Source organism: Antechinus flavipes, chromosome 5, assembly GCF_016432865.1.
Source record: "Antechinus flavipes isolate AdamAnt ecotype Samford, QLD, Australia chromosome 5, AdamAnt_v2, whole genome shotgun sequence".
Taxonomy (NCBI): Eukaryota; Metazoa; Chordata; class Mammalia; order Dasyuromorphia; family Dasyuridae; genus Antechinus; species Antechinus flavipes.
In genome coordinates, this window is record NC_067402.1 from 258,373,569 (window position 1) to 258,385,985 (window position 12,417).

The 12,417-nt window shown below is 37.8% G+C and overlaps 1 protein-coding gene across 1 annotated transcript in view; it reads left to right on the forward strand.

The window, feature by feature from the left end:
• LOC127538741 (thioredoxin domain-containing protein 2-like) overlaps positions 1 to 12,417 on the forward strand; it is a 51,619-nt gene that overhangs the window by 22,208 nt on the left and 16,994 nt on the right. Inside the window, exons 7-8 of the mRNA XM_051962487.1 lie at positions 11,351 to 11,498; positions 12,057 to 12,100. Of these exons, the coding sequence (XP_051818447.1) occupies positions 11,351 to 11,498; positions 12,057 to 12,100 (192 nt within the window). The remainder of the gene's footprint in view (positions 1 to 11,350; positions 11,499 to 12,056; positions 12,101 to 12,417) is intronic.

The window sequence follows — 12,417 nt, forward strand, 5'->3', positions numbered from 1 at the left end:
TGCTGTTTTTAAAATTACATTTAAGTTTACTTATTTCCTAATCAGTGCATTTTCTCAGGTGGAATTAGAAGGGGACTTCTAGAGCTAGAGGGGTTTCAGAAATAATCTAGTACAAAGGTCCTTTTAACATGTGGGGAAGACGCTGCCCAGACAAGTCAGCTTATGGTCTCACTTGTAGTTTAGTGAAGAGCCAAGAAGACAATTGAATGGTCCTAACTTTCAGGACCTCGTGGTTTACACTTGTACTCCTTAACCCCGTAGCAATTTCAGTGGGCCTCTCATTCTCTCATTCAATGACCAAGGTTGATAACATTTTATGCTCATCTAAGCATGAGGATATATTCCAGAAAAGTAAGAGACTTTGGACAAATAGAAGCCTACTTCCCTACTCCGTGATCAGCTTACCTACCAATTAGAGGGTAGGACAAAGGCACTTATATAAGCTGATGTGGTGGCCAATTCTAAGTAAATTTCTGCCTAGCTTCTATACACAGACTGAGGACCATACAAAGGGCAATGTCAGAGTAATTTGTATTGCATGAAGAAAGACTTAATGAAAGAGGTAATAAGTAGGGTGTAGTGCTAGGAAGAGGTTTGGGTTGGCAGAGAGGAAGCAGGAAAAAGTGGAGGGAGAAAGAGGATGGTAAAGATGCTTGCAAACAATGTAAAACTTGCAGTTCAGTTGTCACAGAGGGGACTAATAAAAGTCAGAAGTATCGTCTGTAAAAAAAGACTGTCTCTGTATGCCTTGAATCATAGCTTTAGGATTTGGGATTAGATTTGTCTCAAGTAGCCTGTCATTTCTTAGACACTGTAATAATGTATTGAAAAATATTTCAGGAAAGTTTTATTTTGCGTGATCATTGTCAAAGATTACCTGGAACAAAGGTAGATTATAGGTAAAAATATATTTTTGCAAAAGAAATTTCCTTGTCCATAATCCATAAGTGCAAATGTTACTCTCTACTCTAATTTTGTCTGCTGTCATTTTAGTTTAAATTTTCCTAAAGCCATTCTGAGAGGACATATTTGAACCGTTTTCATCTTCTGAGTAGCATATTTTCCAGTTATTTCTGTGGTTATTTATCTATATTTTCTTACCCTCCTATCAACATTAGGACTGGACAAAGAAGACGACAGCGACTCACCCTGGGATTCGGAGGTATTAATTCATTTTGAAACTTCAATCTTGGTTGCTGTTTTTAAAATTACATTTAAGTTTACTTATTTCCTAATCAGTGCATTTTCTCAGGTGGAATTAGAAGGGGACTTCTAGAGCTAGAGGGGTTTCAGAAATAATCTAGTACAACGGTCCTTTTAACATGTGGGGAAGACGCTGCCCAGACAAGTCAGCTTATGGTCTCACTTGTAGTTTAGTGAAGAGCCAAGAAGACAATTGAATGGTCCTAACTTTCAGGACCTCGTGGTTTACACTTGTACTCCTTAACCCCTTAGCAATTTCAGTGGGCCTCTCATTCTCTCATTCAATGACCAAGGTTGATAACATTTTATGCTCATCTAAGCATGAGGATATATTCCAGAAAAGTAAGAGACTTTGGACAAATAGAAGCCTACTTCCCTACTCCGTGATCAGCTTACCTACCAATTAGAGGGTAGGACAAAGGCACTTATATAAGCTGATGTGGTGGCCAATTCTAAGTAAATTTCTGCCTAGCTTCTATACACAGACTGAGGACCATACAAAGGGCAATGTCAGAGTAATTTGTATTGCATGAAGAAAGACTTAATGAAAGAGGTAATAAGTAGGGTGTAGTGCTAGGAAGAGGTTTGGGTTGGCAGAGAGGAAGCAGGAAAAAGTGGAGGGAGAAAGAGGATGGTAAAGATGCTTGCAAACAATGTAAAACTTGCAGTTCAGTTGTCACAGAGGGGACTAATAAAAGTCAGAAGTATCGTCTGTAAAAAAAGACTGTCTCTGTATGCCTTGAATCATAGCTTTAGGATTGGGATTTGATTTGTCTCAAACAGCCTGTCATTTCTTAGACACTGTAATAATGTATTGAAAAATATTTCAGGAAAGTTTTATTTTGCGTGATCATTGTCAAAGATTACCTGGAACAAAGGTAGATTATAGGTAAAAATGTATTTTTGCAAAAGAAATTTCCTTTGTATGTATCACAAATTTTAAGCTCATCTCTCCTTGTTCTTCACATAGCCATCAATTCCTTTTTTTAATTCAAACTTTTTATTTTCTAAACATGTATGTGGATAATTTCTCATCTTTAGCCCTTGAAGTACTTTGTATTCCAGTTTTCTCTCCCTCCTTCCAACACTCTCCCCTGCATAGCAAGTAGTCCAAAGTATGTTAAACTTGGTAGAAATACACGTTAAATACAATTATTGTATTGCTTGAGACAAATCAAATCAACCTAGTGACAACAACCAAAAAAGGAGGGGGCAGCTAGTGGTTGCACTGGATAGAGTAGCAGCCCAGAAGTCAGGAGGACCTGAGTTTAGAAGTGGCCTCAGATATTGAACACTTCCTAGGTGTGTGGTCCTGGGAAAATCACTTAACCCCAATTGCCTTAGGAAAAGAGAGAGAGAGAGAGAGAGAGAGAGAGAGATTGTTATGTTGAGAACCACATTTCGATTCCACAGTGGAGAGCATTCTCTTCATCATTGAACAAATGGAACTGGTTGTTCTTATCTCATTGTTGAAGAGAGCCATAGGCATCACAATTGATCATCACATAATCTTCTGCCTGCCATATATAGTGAGCTGCTGGTTCTGCTCATTTCCCTTAGAATCAGTCCATGTGTCTCCAACCCTCTCTGCAATCATCCTTTTGATCGTTTCTTATTGAACAATAATATTCCATAACAATCATATACCATTATTTATTCAGCCATTCTCCAATTAATGGGCAATCATTCAGTTTCCATTTTCTTGCCTCTCCAAAAAGAGCTGCCACAAACGTGTTGCCCATGTGGATCCCTTTCCCTCCCTCAAAATCTCTTTGGCCTACAAGCCCACTAGAACCACTGCTAGATCAAAGGGAGTGCAGGTTTTTGAACATAGTTCCAAATTGCTCTCCAGAATGGTTGGATCTGTTCACAGTTCCACACACAATGTATTAGGTGGGGACTCATTCTCTCATTCAATGACCAAGGTTGATAACATTTTATGCTCATCTAAGCATGAGGATATATTCCAGAAAAGTAAGAGACTTTGGACAAATAGAAGCCTACTTCCCTACTCCGTGATCAGCTTACCTACCAATTAGAGGGTAGGACAAAGGCACTTATATAAGCTGATGTGGTGGCCAATTCTAAGTAAATTTCTGCCTAGCTTCTATACACAGACTGAGGACCATACAAAGGGCAATGTCAGAGTAATTTGTATTGCATGAAGAAAGACTTAATGAAAGAGGTAATAAGTAGGGTGTAGTGCTAGGAAGAGGTTTGGGTTGGCAGAGAGGAAGCAGGAAAAAGTGGAGGGAGAAAGAGGATGGTAAAGATGCTTGCAAACAATGTAAAACTTGCAGTTCAGTTGTCACAGAGGGGACTAATAAAAGTCAGAAGTATCATCTGTAAAAAAAGACTGTCTCTGTATGCCTTGAATCATAGCTTTAGGATTTGGGATTAGATTTGTCTCAAGTAGCCTGTCATTTCTTAGACACTGTAATAATGTATTGAAAAATATTTCAGGAAAGTTTTATTTTGCGTGATCATTGTCAAAGATTACCTGGAACAAAGGTAGATTATAGGTAAAAATATATTTTTGCAAAAGAAATTTCCTTTGTATTTATCACAAATTTTAAGCTCACCTCTCCTTGTTCTTCACATAGCCATCAATTCCTTTTTTTAATTCAAACTTTTTATTTTCTAAACATGTATGTGGATAATTTCTCATCTTTAGCCCTTGAAGTACTTTGTATTCCAGTTTTCTCTCCCTCCTTCCAACACTCTCCCCTGCATAGCAAGTAGTCCAAAGTATGTTAAACTTGGTAGAAATACACGTTAAATACAATTATTGTATTGCTTGAGACAAATCAAATCAACCTAGTAACAACAACCAAAAAAGGAGGGGGCAGCTAGTGGTTGCACTGGATAGAGTAGCAGCCCAGAAGTCAGGAGGACCTGAGTTTAGAAGTGGCCTCAGATATTTAAAACTTCCTAGGTGTGTGGTCCTGGGAAAATCACTTAACCCCAATTGCCTTAGGAAAAGAGAGAGAGAGAGAGAGAGAGAGAGAGAGAGAGAGAGAGAGAGAGAGAGAGATTGTTATGTTGAGAACCACATTTCGATTCCACAGTGGAGAGCATTCTCTTCATCATTGAACAAATGGAACTGGTTGTTCTTATCTCATTGTTGAAGAGAGCCATAGGCATCACAATTGATCATCACATAATCTTCTGCCTGCCATATATAGTGAGCTGCTGGTTCTGCTCATTTCCCTTAGAATCAGTCCATGTGTCTCCAACCCTCTCTGCAATCATCCTTTTGATCGTTTCTTATTGAACAATAATATTCCATAACAATCATATACCATTATTTATTCAGCCATTCTCCAATTAATGGGCAATCATTCAGTTTCCATTTTCTTGCCTCTCCAAAAAGAGCTGCCACAAACGTGTTGCCCATGTGGATCCCTTTCCCTCCCTCAAAATCTCTTTGGCCTACAAGCCCACTAGAACCACTGCTAGATCAAAGGGAGTGCAGGTTTTTGAACATAGTTCCAAATTGCTCTCCAGAATGGTTGGATCTGTTCACAGTTCCACACACAATGTATTAGGTGGGGACTCATTCTTTCAGGCATTATCAACATATGAGAGAGGAATTTAAACAAGAACTTGAATAATCATTTTGTTGTCTTTCTCTGTACCATTTTATCTTTTTTAAAAAATACATTTAGTTTCCAAAACTTTAATTTCTGTTACATGGAATAAAGGTAATTAATAGACACTGCATTGTGAACTCTTATAGAACTGGGATAAAACCAGTAATCTCAGATTCCAGAGTATGATCTCTTACTTCTCCATTACATTTTTACGACACTAATATTTCAGTAACTCAATACATATACACATTTATAAAATCTCTTTTGTTACATGGCATTCAGAAACAAAGAAAACTAAATTCTAGCCACCTTGTATTTTCTAATTTAATTAGGGATGTAAGACATCCACAAAATAATTCATTTTCACGTAGCTCTTAAAATAAGTGAGTCAAAAAAAAACTGTCAATGTTTTAATCCAGTTGAAACAAATGGAATTTTAGTTAATTTTTTTTTTCCATTTCATGCATTTCTATTTCAGTGAAACATTTTCCGAATGACTCCTTATATTTTCTTCGTGAAATACCTTTCCTTATATTATTCGGGGTGTTTGGAATATCATCCTGGGTGTCTTCGTTTTCTTCTGAAATTCTGGCTGAATTTCAGAAATCACCCAACAGTGCAAAGTCCATAAAGCTTTCCTTGGTCCTTCTAAACATTCGTTTCTTTTTGTAATTCTCTAATACATCTCCCGGATTCTATGTTCTTCCATACTTGTATCTTCATAAACAGTGAAAAAGTAGCTACTATGTACCAGGCAGTGTTCAAGGTATAGAAAGATTAAGAACCAAAGACATAAACAATATATAGCCTAAAAGGAAACCAATGACTTGGGGGTTGGAGAAATCTGCCTGGAGGTGCAGCACGGTGGAAAATTCAGAGACCTCTCAAAGAGTATAGCAAAGGGAGAAATGAGATGTCTGTGCTGAGTCCCCTCCTTTGAAATCCATGGCTCTTCTGTCCAGTCAGGCAATATCTTCCCTTCCAGGTTATTATCATTTCAGGATAAGAACTGTGTATCATTCCTAATATTTGAACATATTGAAGTAATAGTAAAATATTTATTAGCATAGGGGAGGGACAATTTCATACTTATGCAGATACCTAAAACGGGTGATTGAAAACATCTAATTCATTTCATGATTTGATTGTTGTGTCCACCATCTTCTGTCAAGTGCAGTATAACAGCTAGGTTCACAGTATTTGTGCTAGCCAGATATTGAAGAAAAATTTTGGAGCTCATTGTACCTTTCATTCTCATTAATTACAGGAATATATATCGGACCCAGAGGTGGACAAAAAACACATTGTCATCTACCCCGACTATGGTACCAAGATACAAAAAAGTCCAGAAGATGCAAATATTCCCAAAGGGGTAGAAGCTCCTGGGACAACTGCCAAAGGTGCTGTAAGAAAAAGTGAGTTATTGTGTTGACAGAGCTCCTGATTTCATCAATTTAGAACATCCACAAGGAAAAAATTTCCCATGATGCCCATTGGCTACTGTTCTATTGCATAGAGTCTTCCAGAGTAGCCCGGTGCCTAAGAAGTTCACTGTCTTGCTTATAATCACACAACCACAATATCAGCAGTGGACATGGAAGCCAGGGCTACCTCAGTTCAAACTGGCCTTCTATGCACTATACAGTGCTCTACCTCAAGTTGTAGAACGTACTGCAAAGCATTCTTTCCAAGAATGCCATGATAAACTTTTAAATGTTGAGTTTATTTTTGACATAAAATATTTTGTATTCTCACACACAATTACCCTTGAGCCCCTAGCTTCTGTATTTTAAAAGACCTTGCCTTGTCCATAATCCATAAGTGCAAATGTTACTCTCTACTCTAATTTTGTCTGCTGTCATTTTAGTTTAAATTTTCCTAAAGCCATTCTGAGAGGACACATTTGAACTGTTTTCATCTTCTGAGTAGCATATTTTCCAGTTATTTCTGTGGTTATTTATCTCTATTTTCTTACCCTTCTATCAACATTAGGACTGGTCAAAGAAGACGACAGCGACTCACCCTGGGATTCGGAGGTATTAATTCATTTTGAAACTTCAATCTTGGTTGCTGTTTTTAAAATTACATTTAAGTTTACTTATTTACTAATCAGTGCATTTTCTCAGGTGGAATTAGAAGGGGACTTCTAGAGCTAGAGGGGTTTCAGAAATAATCTAGTACAACGGTCCTTTTAACATGTGGGGAAGACGCTGCCCAGACAAGTCAGCTTATGGTCTCACTTGCAGTTTAGTGAAGAGCCAAGAAGACAATTGAATGGTCCTAACTTTCAGGACCTCGTGGTTTACACTTGTACTCCTTAACCCCTTAGCAATTTCAGTGGGCCTCTCATTCTCTCATTCAATGACCAAGGTTGATAACATTTTATGCTCATCTAAGCATGAGGATATATTCCAGAAAAGTAAGAGACTTTGGACAAATAGAAGCCTACTTCCCTACTCCGTGATCAGCTTACCTACCAATTAGAGGGTAGGACAAAGGCACTTATATAAGCTGATGTGGTGGCCAATTCTAAGTAAATTTCTGCCTAGCTTCTATACACAGACTGAGGACCATACAAAGGGCAATGTCAGAGTAATTTGTATTGCATGAAGAAAGACTTAATGAAAGAGGTAATAAGTAGGGTGTAGTGCTAGGAAGAGGTTTGGGTTGGCAGAGAGGAAGCAGGAAAAAGTGAGTTATTGTGTTGACAGAGCTCCTGATTTCATCAATTTAGAACATCCACAAGGAAAAAATTTCCCGTGATGCCCATTGGCTACTGTTCTATTGCATAGAGTCTTCCAGAGTAGCCCGGTGCCTAAGAAGTTCACTGTCTTGCTTATAATCACACAACCACAATATCAGCAGTGGACATGGAAGCCAGGGCTACCTCAGTTCAAACTGGCCTTCTATGCACTATACAGTGCTCTACCTCAAGTTGTAGAACGTACTGCAAAGCATTCTTTCCAAGAATGCCATGATAATTTTTGAAATAAAATATTTTGTATTCTCACACAAAATTACCCTTGAGCCCCTAGCTTCTGTATTTTAAAAGACCTTGCCTTGTCCATAATCCATAAGTGCAAATGTTACTCTCTACTCTTAATTTTGTCTGCTGTCATTTTAGTTTAAATTTTCCTAAAGCCATTCTGAGAGGACATATTTGAACCGTTTTCATCTTCTGAGTAGCATATTTTCCAGTTATTTCTGTGGTTATTTATCTATATTTTCTTACCCTCCTATCAACATTAGGACTGGACAAAGAAGACGACAGCGACTCACCCTGGGATTCGGAGGTATTAATTCATTTTGAAACTTCAATCTTGGTTGCTGTTTTTAAAATTACATTTAAGTTTACTTATTTCCTAATCAGTGCATTTTCTCAGGTGGAATTAGAAGGGGACTTCTAGAGCTAGAGGGGTTTCAGAAATAATCTAGTACAACGGTCCTTTTAACATGTGGGGAAGACGCTGCCCAGACAAGTCAGCTTATGGTCTCACTTGTAGTTTAGTGAAGAGCCAAGAAGACAATTGAATGGTCCTAACTTTCAGGACCTCGTGGTTTACACTTGTACTCCTTAACCCCTTAGCAATTTCAGTGGGCCTCTCATTCTCTCATTCAATGACCAAGGTTGATAACATTTTATGCTCATCTAAGCATGAGGATATATTCCAGAAAAGTAAGAGACTTTGGACAAATAGAAGCCTACTTCCCTACTCCGTGATCAGCTTACCTACCAATTAGAGGGTAGGACAAAGGCACTTATATAAGCTGATGTGGTGGCCAATTCTAAGTAAATTTCTGCCTAGCTTCTATACACAGACTGAGGACCATACAAAGGGCAATGTCAGAGTAATTTGTATTGCATGAAGAAAGACTTAATGAAAGAGGTAATAAGTAGGGTGTAGTGCTAGGAAGAGGTTTGGGTTGGCAGAGAGGAAGCAGGAAAAAGTGGAGGGAGAAAGAGGATGGTAAAGATGCTTGCAAACAATGTAAAACTTGCAGTTCAGTTGTCACAGAGGGGACTAATAAAAGTCAGAAGTATCATCTGTAAAAAAAGACTGTCTCTGTATGCCTTGAATCATAGCTTTAGGATTTGGGATTTGATTTGTCTCAAACAGCCTGTCATTTCTTAGACACTGTAATAATGTATTGAAAAATATTTCAGGAAAGTTTTATTTTGCGTGATCATTGTCAAAGATTACCTGGAACAAAGGTAGATTATAGGTAAAAATATATTTTTGCAAAAGAAATTTCCTTTGTATTTATCACAAATTTTAAGCTCACCTCTCCTTGTTCTTCACATAGCCATCAATTCCTTTTTTTAATTCAAACTTTTTATTTTCTAAACATGTATGTGGATAATTTCTCATCTTTAGCCCTTGAAGTACTTTGTATTCCAGTTTTCTCTCCCTCCTTCCAACACTCTCCCCTGCATAGCAAGTAGTCCAAAGTATGTTAAACTTGGTAGAAATACACGTTAAATACAATTATTGTATTGCTTGAGACAAATCAAATCAACCTAGTGACAACAACCAAAAAAGGAGGGGGCAGCTAGTGGTTGCACTGGATAGAGTAGCAGCCCAGAAGTCAGGAGGACCTGAGTTTAGAAGTGGCCTCAGATATTTAAAACTTCCTAGGTGTGTGGTCCTGGGAAAATCACTTAACCCCAATTGCCTTAGGAAAAGAGAGAGAGAGAGAGAGAGAGAGAGAGAGAGAGAGAGAGAGAGATTGTTATGTTGAGAACCACATTTCGATTCCACAGTGGAGAGCATTCTCTTCATCATTGAACAAATGGAACTGGTTGTTCTTATCTCATTGTTGAAGAGAGCCATAGGCATCACAATTGATCATCACATAATCTTCTGCCTGCCATATATAGTGAGCTGCTGGTTCTGCTCATTTCCCTTAGAATCAGTCCATGTGTCTCCAACCCTCTCTGCAATCATCCTTTTGATCGTTTCTTATTGAACAATAATATTCCATAACAATCATATACCATTATTTATTCAGCCATTCTCCAATTAATGGGCAATCATTCAGTTTCCATTTTCTTGCCTCTCCAAAAAGAGCTGCCACAAACGTGTTGCCCATGTGGATCCCTTTCCCTCCCTCAAAATCTCTTTGGCCTACAAGCCCACTAGAACCACTGCTAGATCAAAGGGAGTGCAGGTTTTTGAACATAGTTCCAAATTGCTCTCCAGAATGGTTGGATCTGTTCACAGTTCCACACACAATGTATTAGGGAGGGACTCATTCTTTCAGGCATTATCAACATATGAGAGAGGAATTTAAACAAGAACTTGAATAATCATTTTGTTGTCTTTCTCTGTACCATTTTATCTTTTTTAAAAAATACATTTAGTTTCCAAAACTTTAATTTCTGTTACATGGAATAAAGGTAATTAATAGACACTGCATTGTGAACTCTTATAGAACTGGGATAAAACCAGTAATCTCAGATTCCAGAGTATGATCTCTTACTTCTCCATTACATTTTTACGACACTAATATTTCAGTAACTCAATACATATACACATTTATAAAATCTCTTTTGTTATATGGCATTCAGAAACAAAGAAAACTAAATTCTAGCCACCTTGTATTTTCTAATTTAATTAGGGATGTAAGACATCCACAAAATAATTCATTTTCACGTAGCTCTTAAAATAAGTGAGTCAAAAAAAAACTGTCAATGTTTTAATCCAGTTGAAACAAATGGAATTTTAGTTAATTTTTTTTTTCCATTTCATGCATTTCTATTTCAGTGAAACATTTTCCGAATGACTCCTTATATTTTCTTCGTGAAATACCTTTCCTTATATTATTCGGGGTGTTTGGAATATCATCCTGGGTGTCTTCGTTTTCTTCTGAAATTCTGGCTGAATTTCAGAAATCACCCAACAGTGCAAAGTCCATAAAGCTTTCCTTGGTCCTTCTAAACATTCGTTTCTTTTTGTAATTCTCTAATACATCTCCCGGATTCTATGTTCTTCCATACGTGTATCTTCATAAACAGTGAAAAAGTAGCTACTATGTACCAGGCAGTGTTCAAGGCATAGAAAGATTAAGAACCAAAGACATAAACAATATATAACCTAAAAGGAAACCAATGACTTGGGGGTTGGAGAAATCTGCCTGGAGGTGCAGCACGGTGGAAAATTCAGAGACTTCTCAAAGAGTATAGCAAAGGGAGAAATGAGATGTCTGTGCTGAGTCCCCTCCTTTGAAATCCATGGCTCTTCTGTCCAGTCAGGCAATATCTTCCCTTCCAGGTTATTATCATTTCAGGATAAGAACTGTGTATCATTCCTAATATTTGAACATATTGAAGTAATAGTAAAATATTTATTAGCATAGGGGAGGGACAATTTCATACTTATGCAGATACCTAAAACGGGTGATTGAAAACATCTAATTCATTTCATGATTTGATTGTTGTGTCCACCATCTTCTGTCAAGTGCAGTATAACAGCTAGGTTCACAGTATTTGTGCTAGCCAGATATTGAAGAAAAATTTTGGAGCTCATTGTACCTTTCATTCTCATTAATTACAGGAATATATATCGGACCCAGAGGTGGACAAAAAACACATTGTCATCTACCCCGACTCTGGTACCAAGATACAAAAAAGTCCAGAAGATGCAAATATTCCCAAAGGGGTAGAAGCTCCTGGGACGTCAGCCAAAGGTGCTGTAAGAAAAAGTGAGTTATTGTGTTGACAGAGCTCCTGATTTCATCAATTTAGAACATCCACAAGGAAAAAATTTCCCGTGATGCCCATTGGCTACTGTTCTATTGCATAGAGTCTTCCAGAGTAGCCCGGTGCCTAAGAAGTTCACTGTCTTGCTTATAATCACACAACCACAATATCAGCAGTGGACATGGAAGCCAGGGCTACCTCAGTTCAAACTGGCCTTCTATGCACTATACAGTGCTCTACCTCAAGTTGTAGAACGTACTGCAAAGCATTCTTTCCAAGAATGCCATGATAATTTTTGAAATAAAATATTTTGTATTCTCACACAAAATTACCCTTGAGCCCCTAGCTTCTGTATTTTAAAAGACCTTGCCTTGTCCATAATCCATAAGTGCAAATGTTACTCTCTACTCTTAATTTTGTCTGCTGTCATTTTAGTTTAAATTTTCCTAAAGCCATTCTGAGAGGACATATTTGAACCGTTTTCATCTTCTGAGTAGCATATTTTCCAGTTATTTCTGTGGTTATTTATCTATATTTTCTTACCCTCCTATCAACATTAGGACTGGACAAAGAAGACGACAGCGACTCACCCTGGGATTCGGAGGTATTAATTCATTTTGAAACTTCAATCTTGGTTGCTGTTTTTAAAATTACATTTAAGTTTACTTATTTCCTAATCAGTGCATTTTCTCAGGTGGAATTAGAAGGGGACTTCTAGAGCTAGAGGGGTTTCAGAAATAATCTAGTACAACGGTCCTTTTAACATGTGGGGAAGACGCTGCCCAGACAAGTCAGCTTATGGTCTCACTTGTAGTTTAGTGAAGAGCCAAGAAGACAATTGAATGGTCCTAACTTTCAGGACCTCGTGGTTTACACTTGTACTCCTTAACCCCTTAGCAATTTCAGTGGGCCTCTCATTCT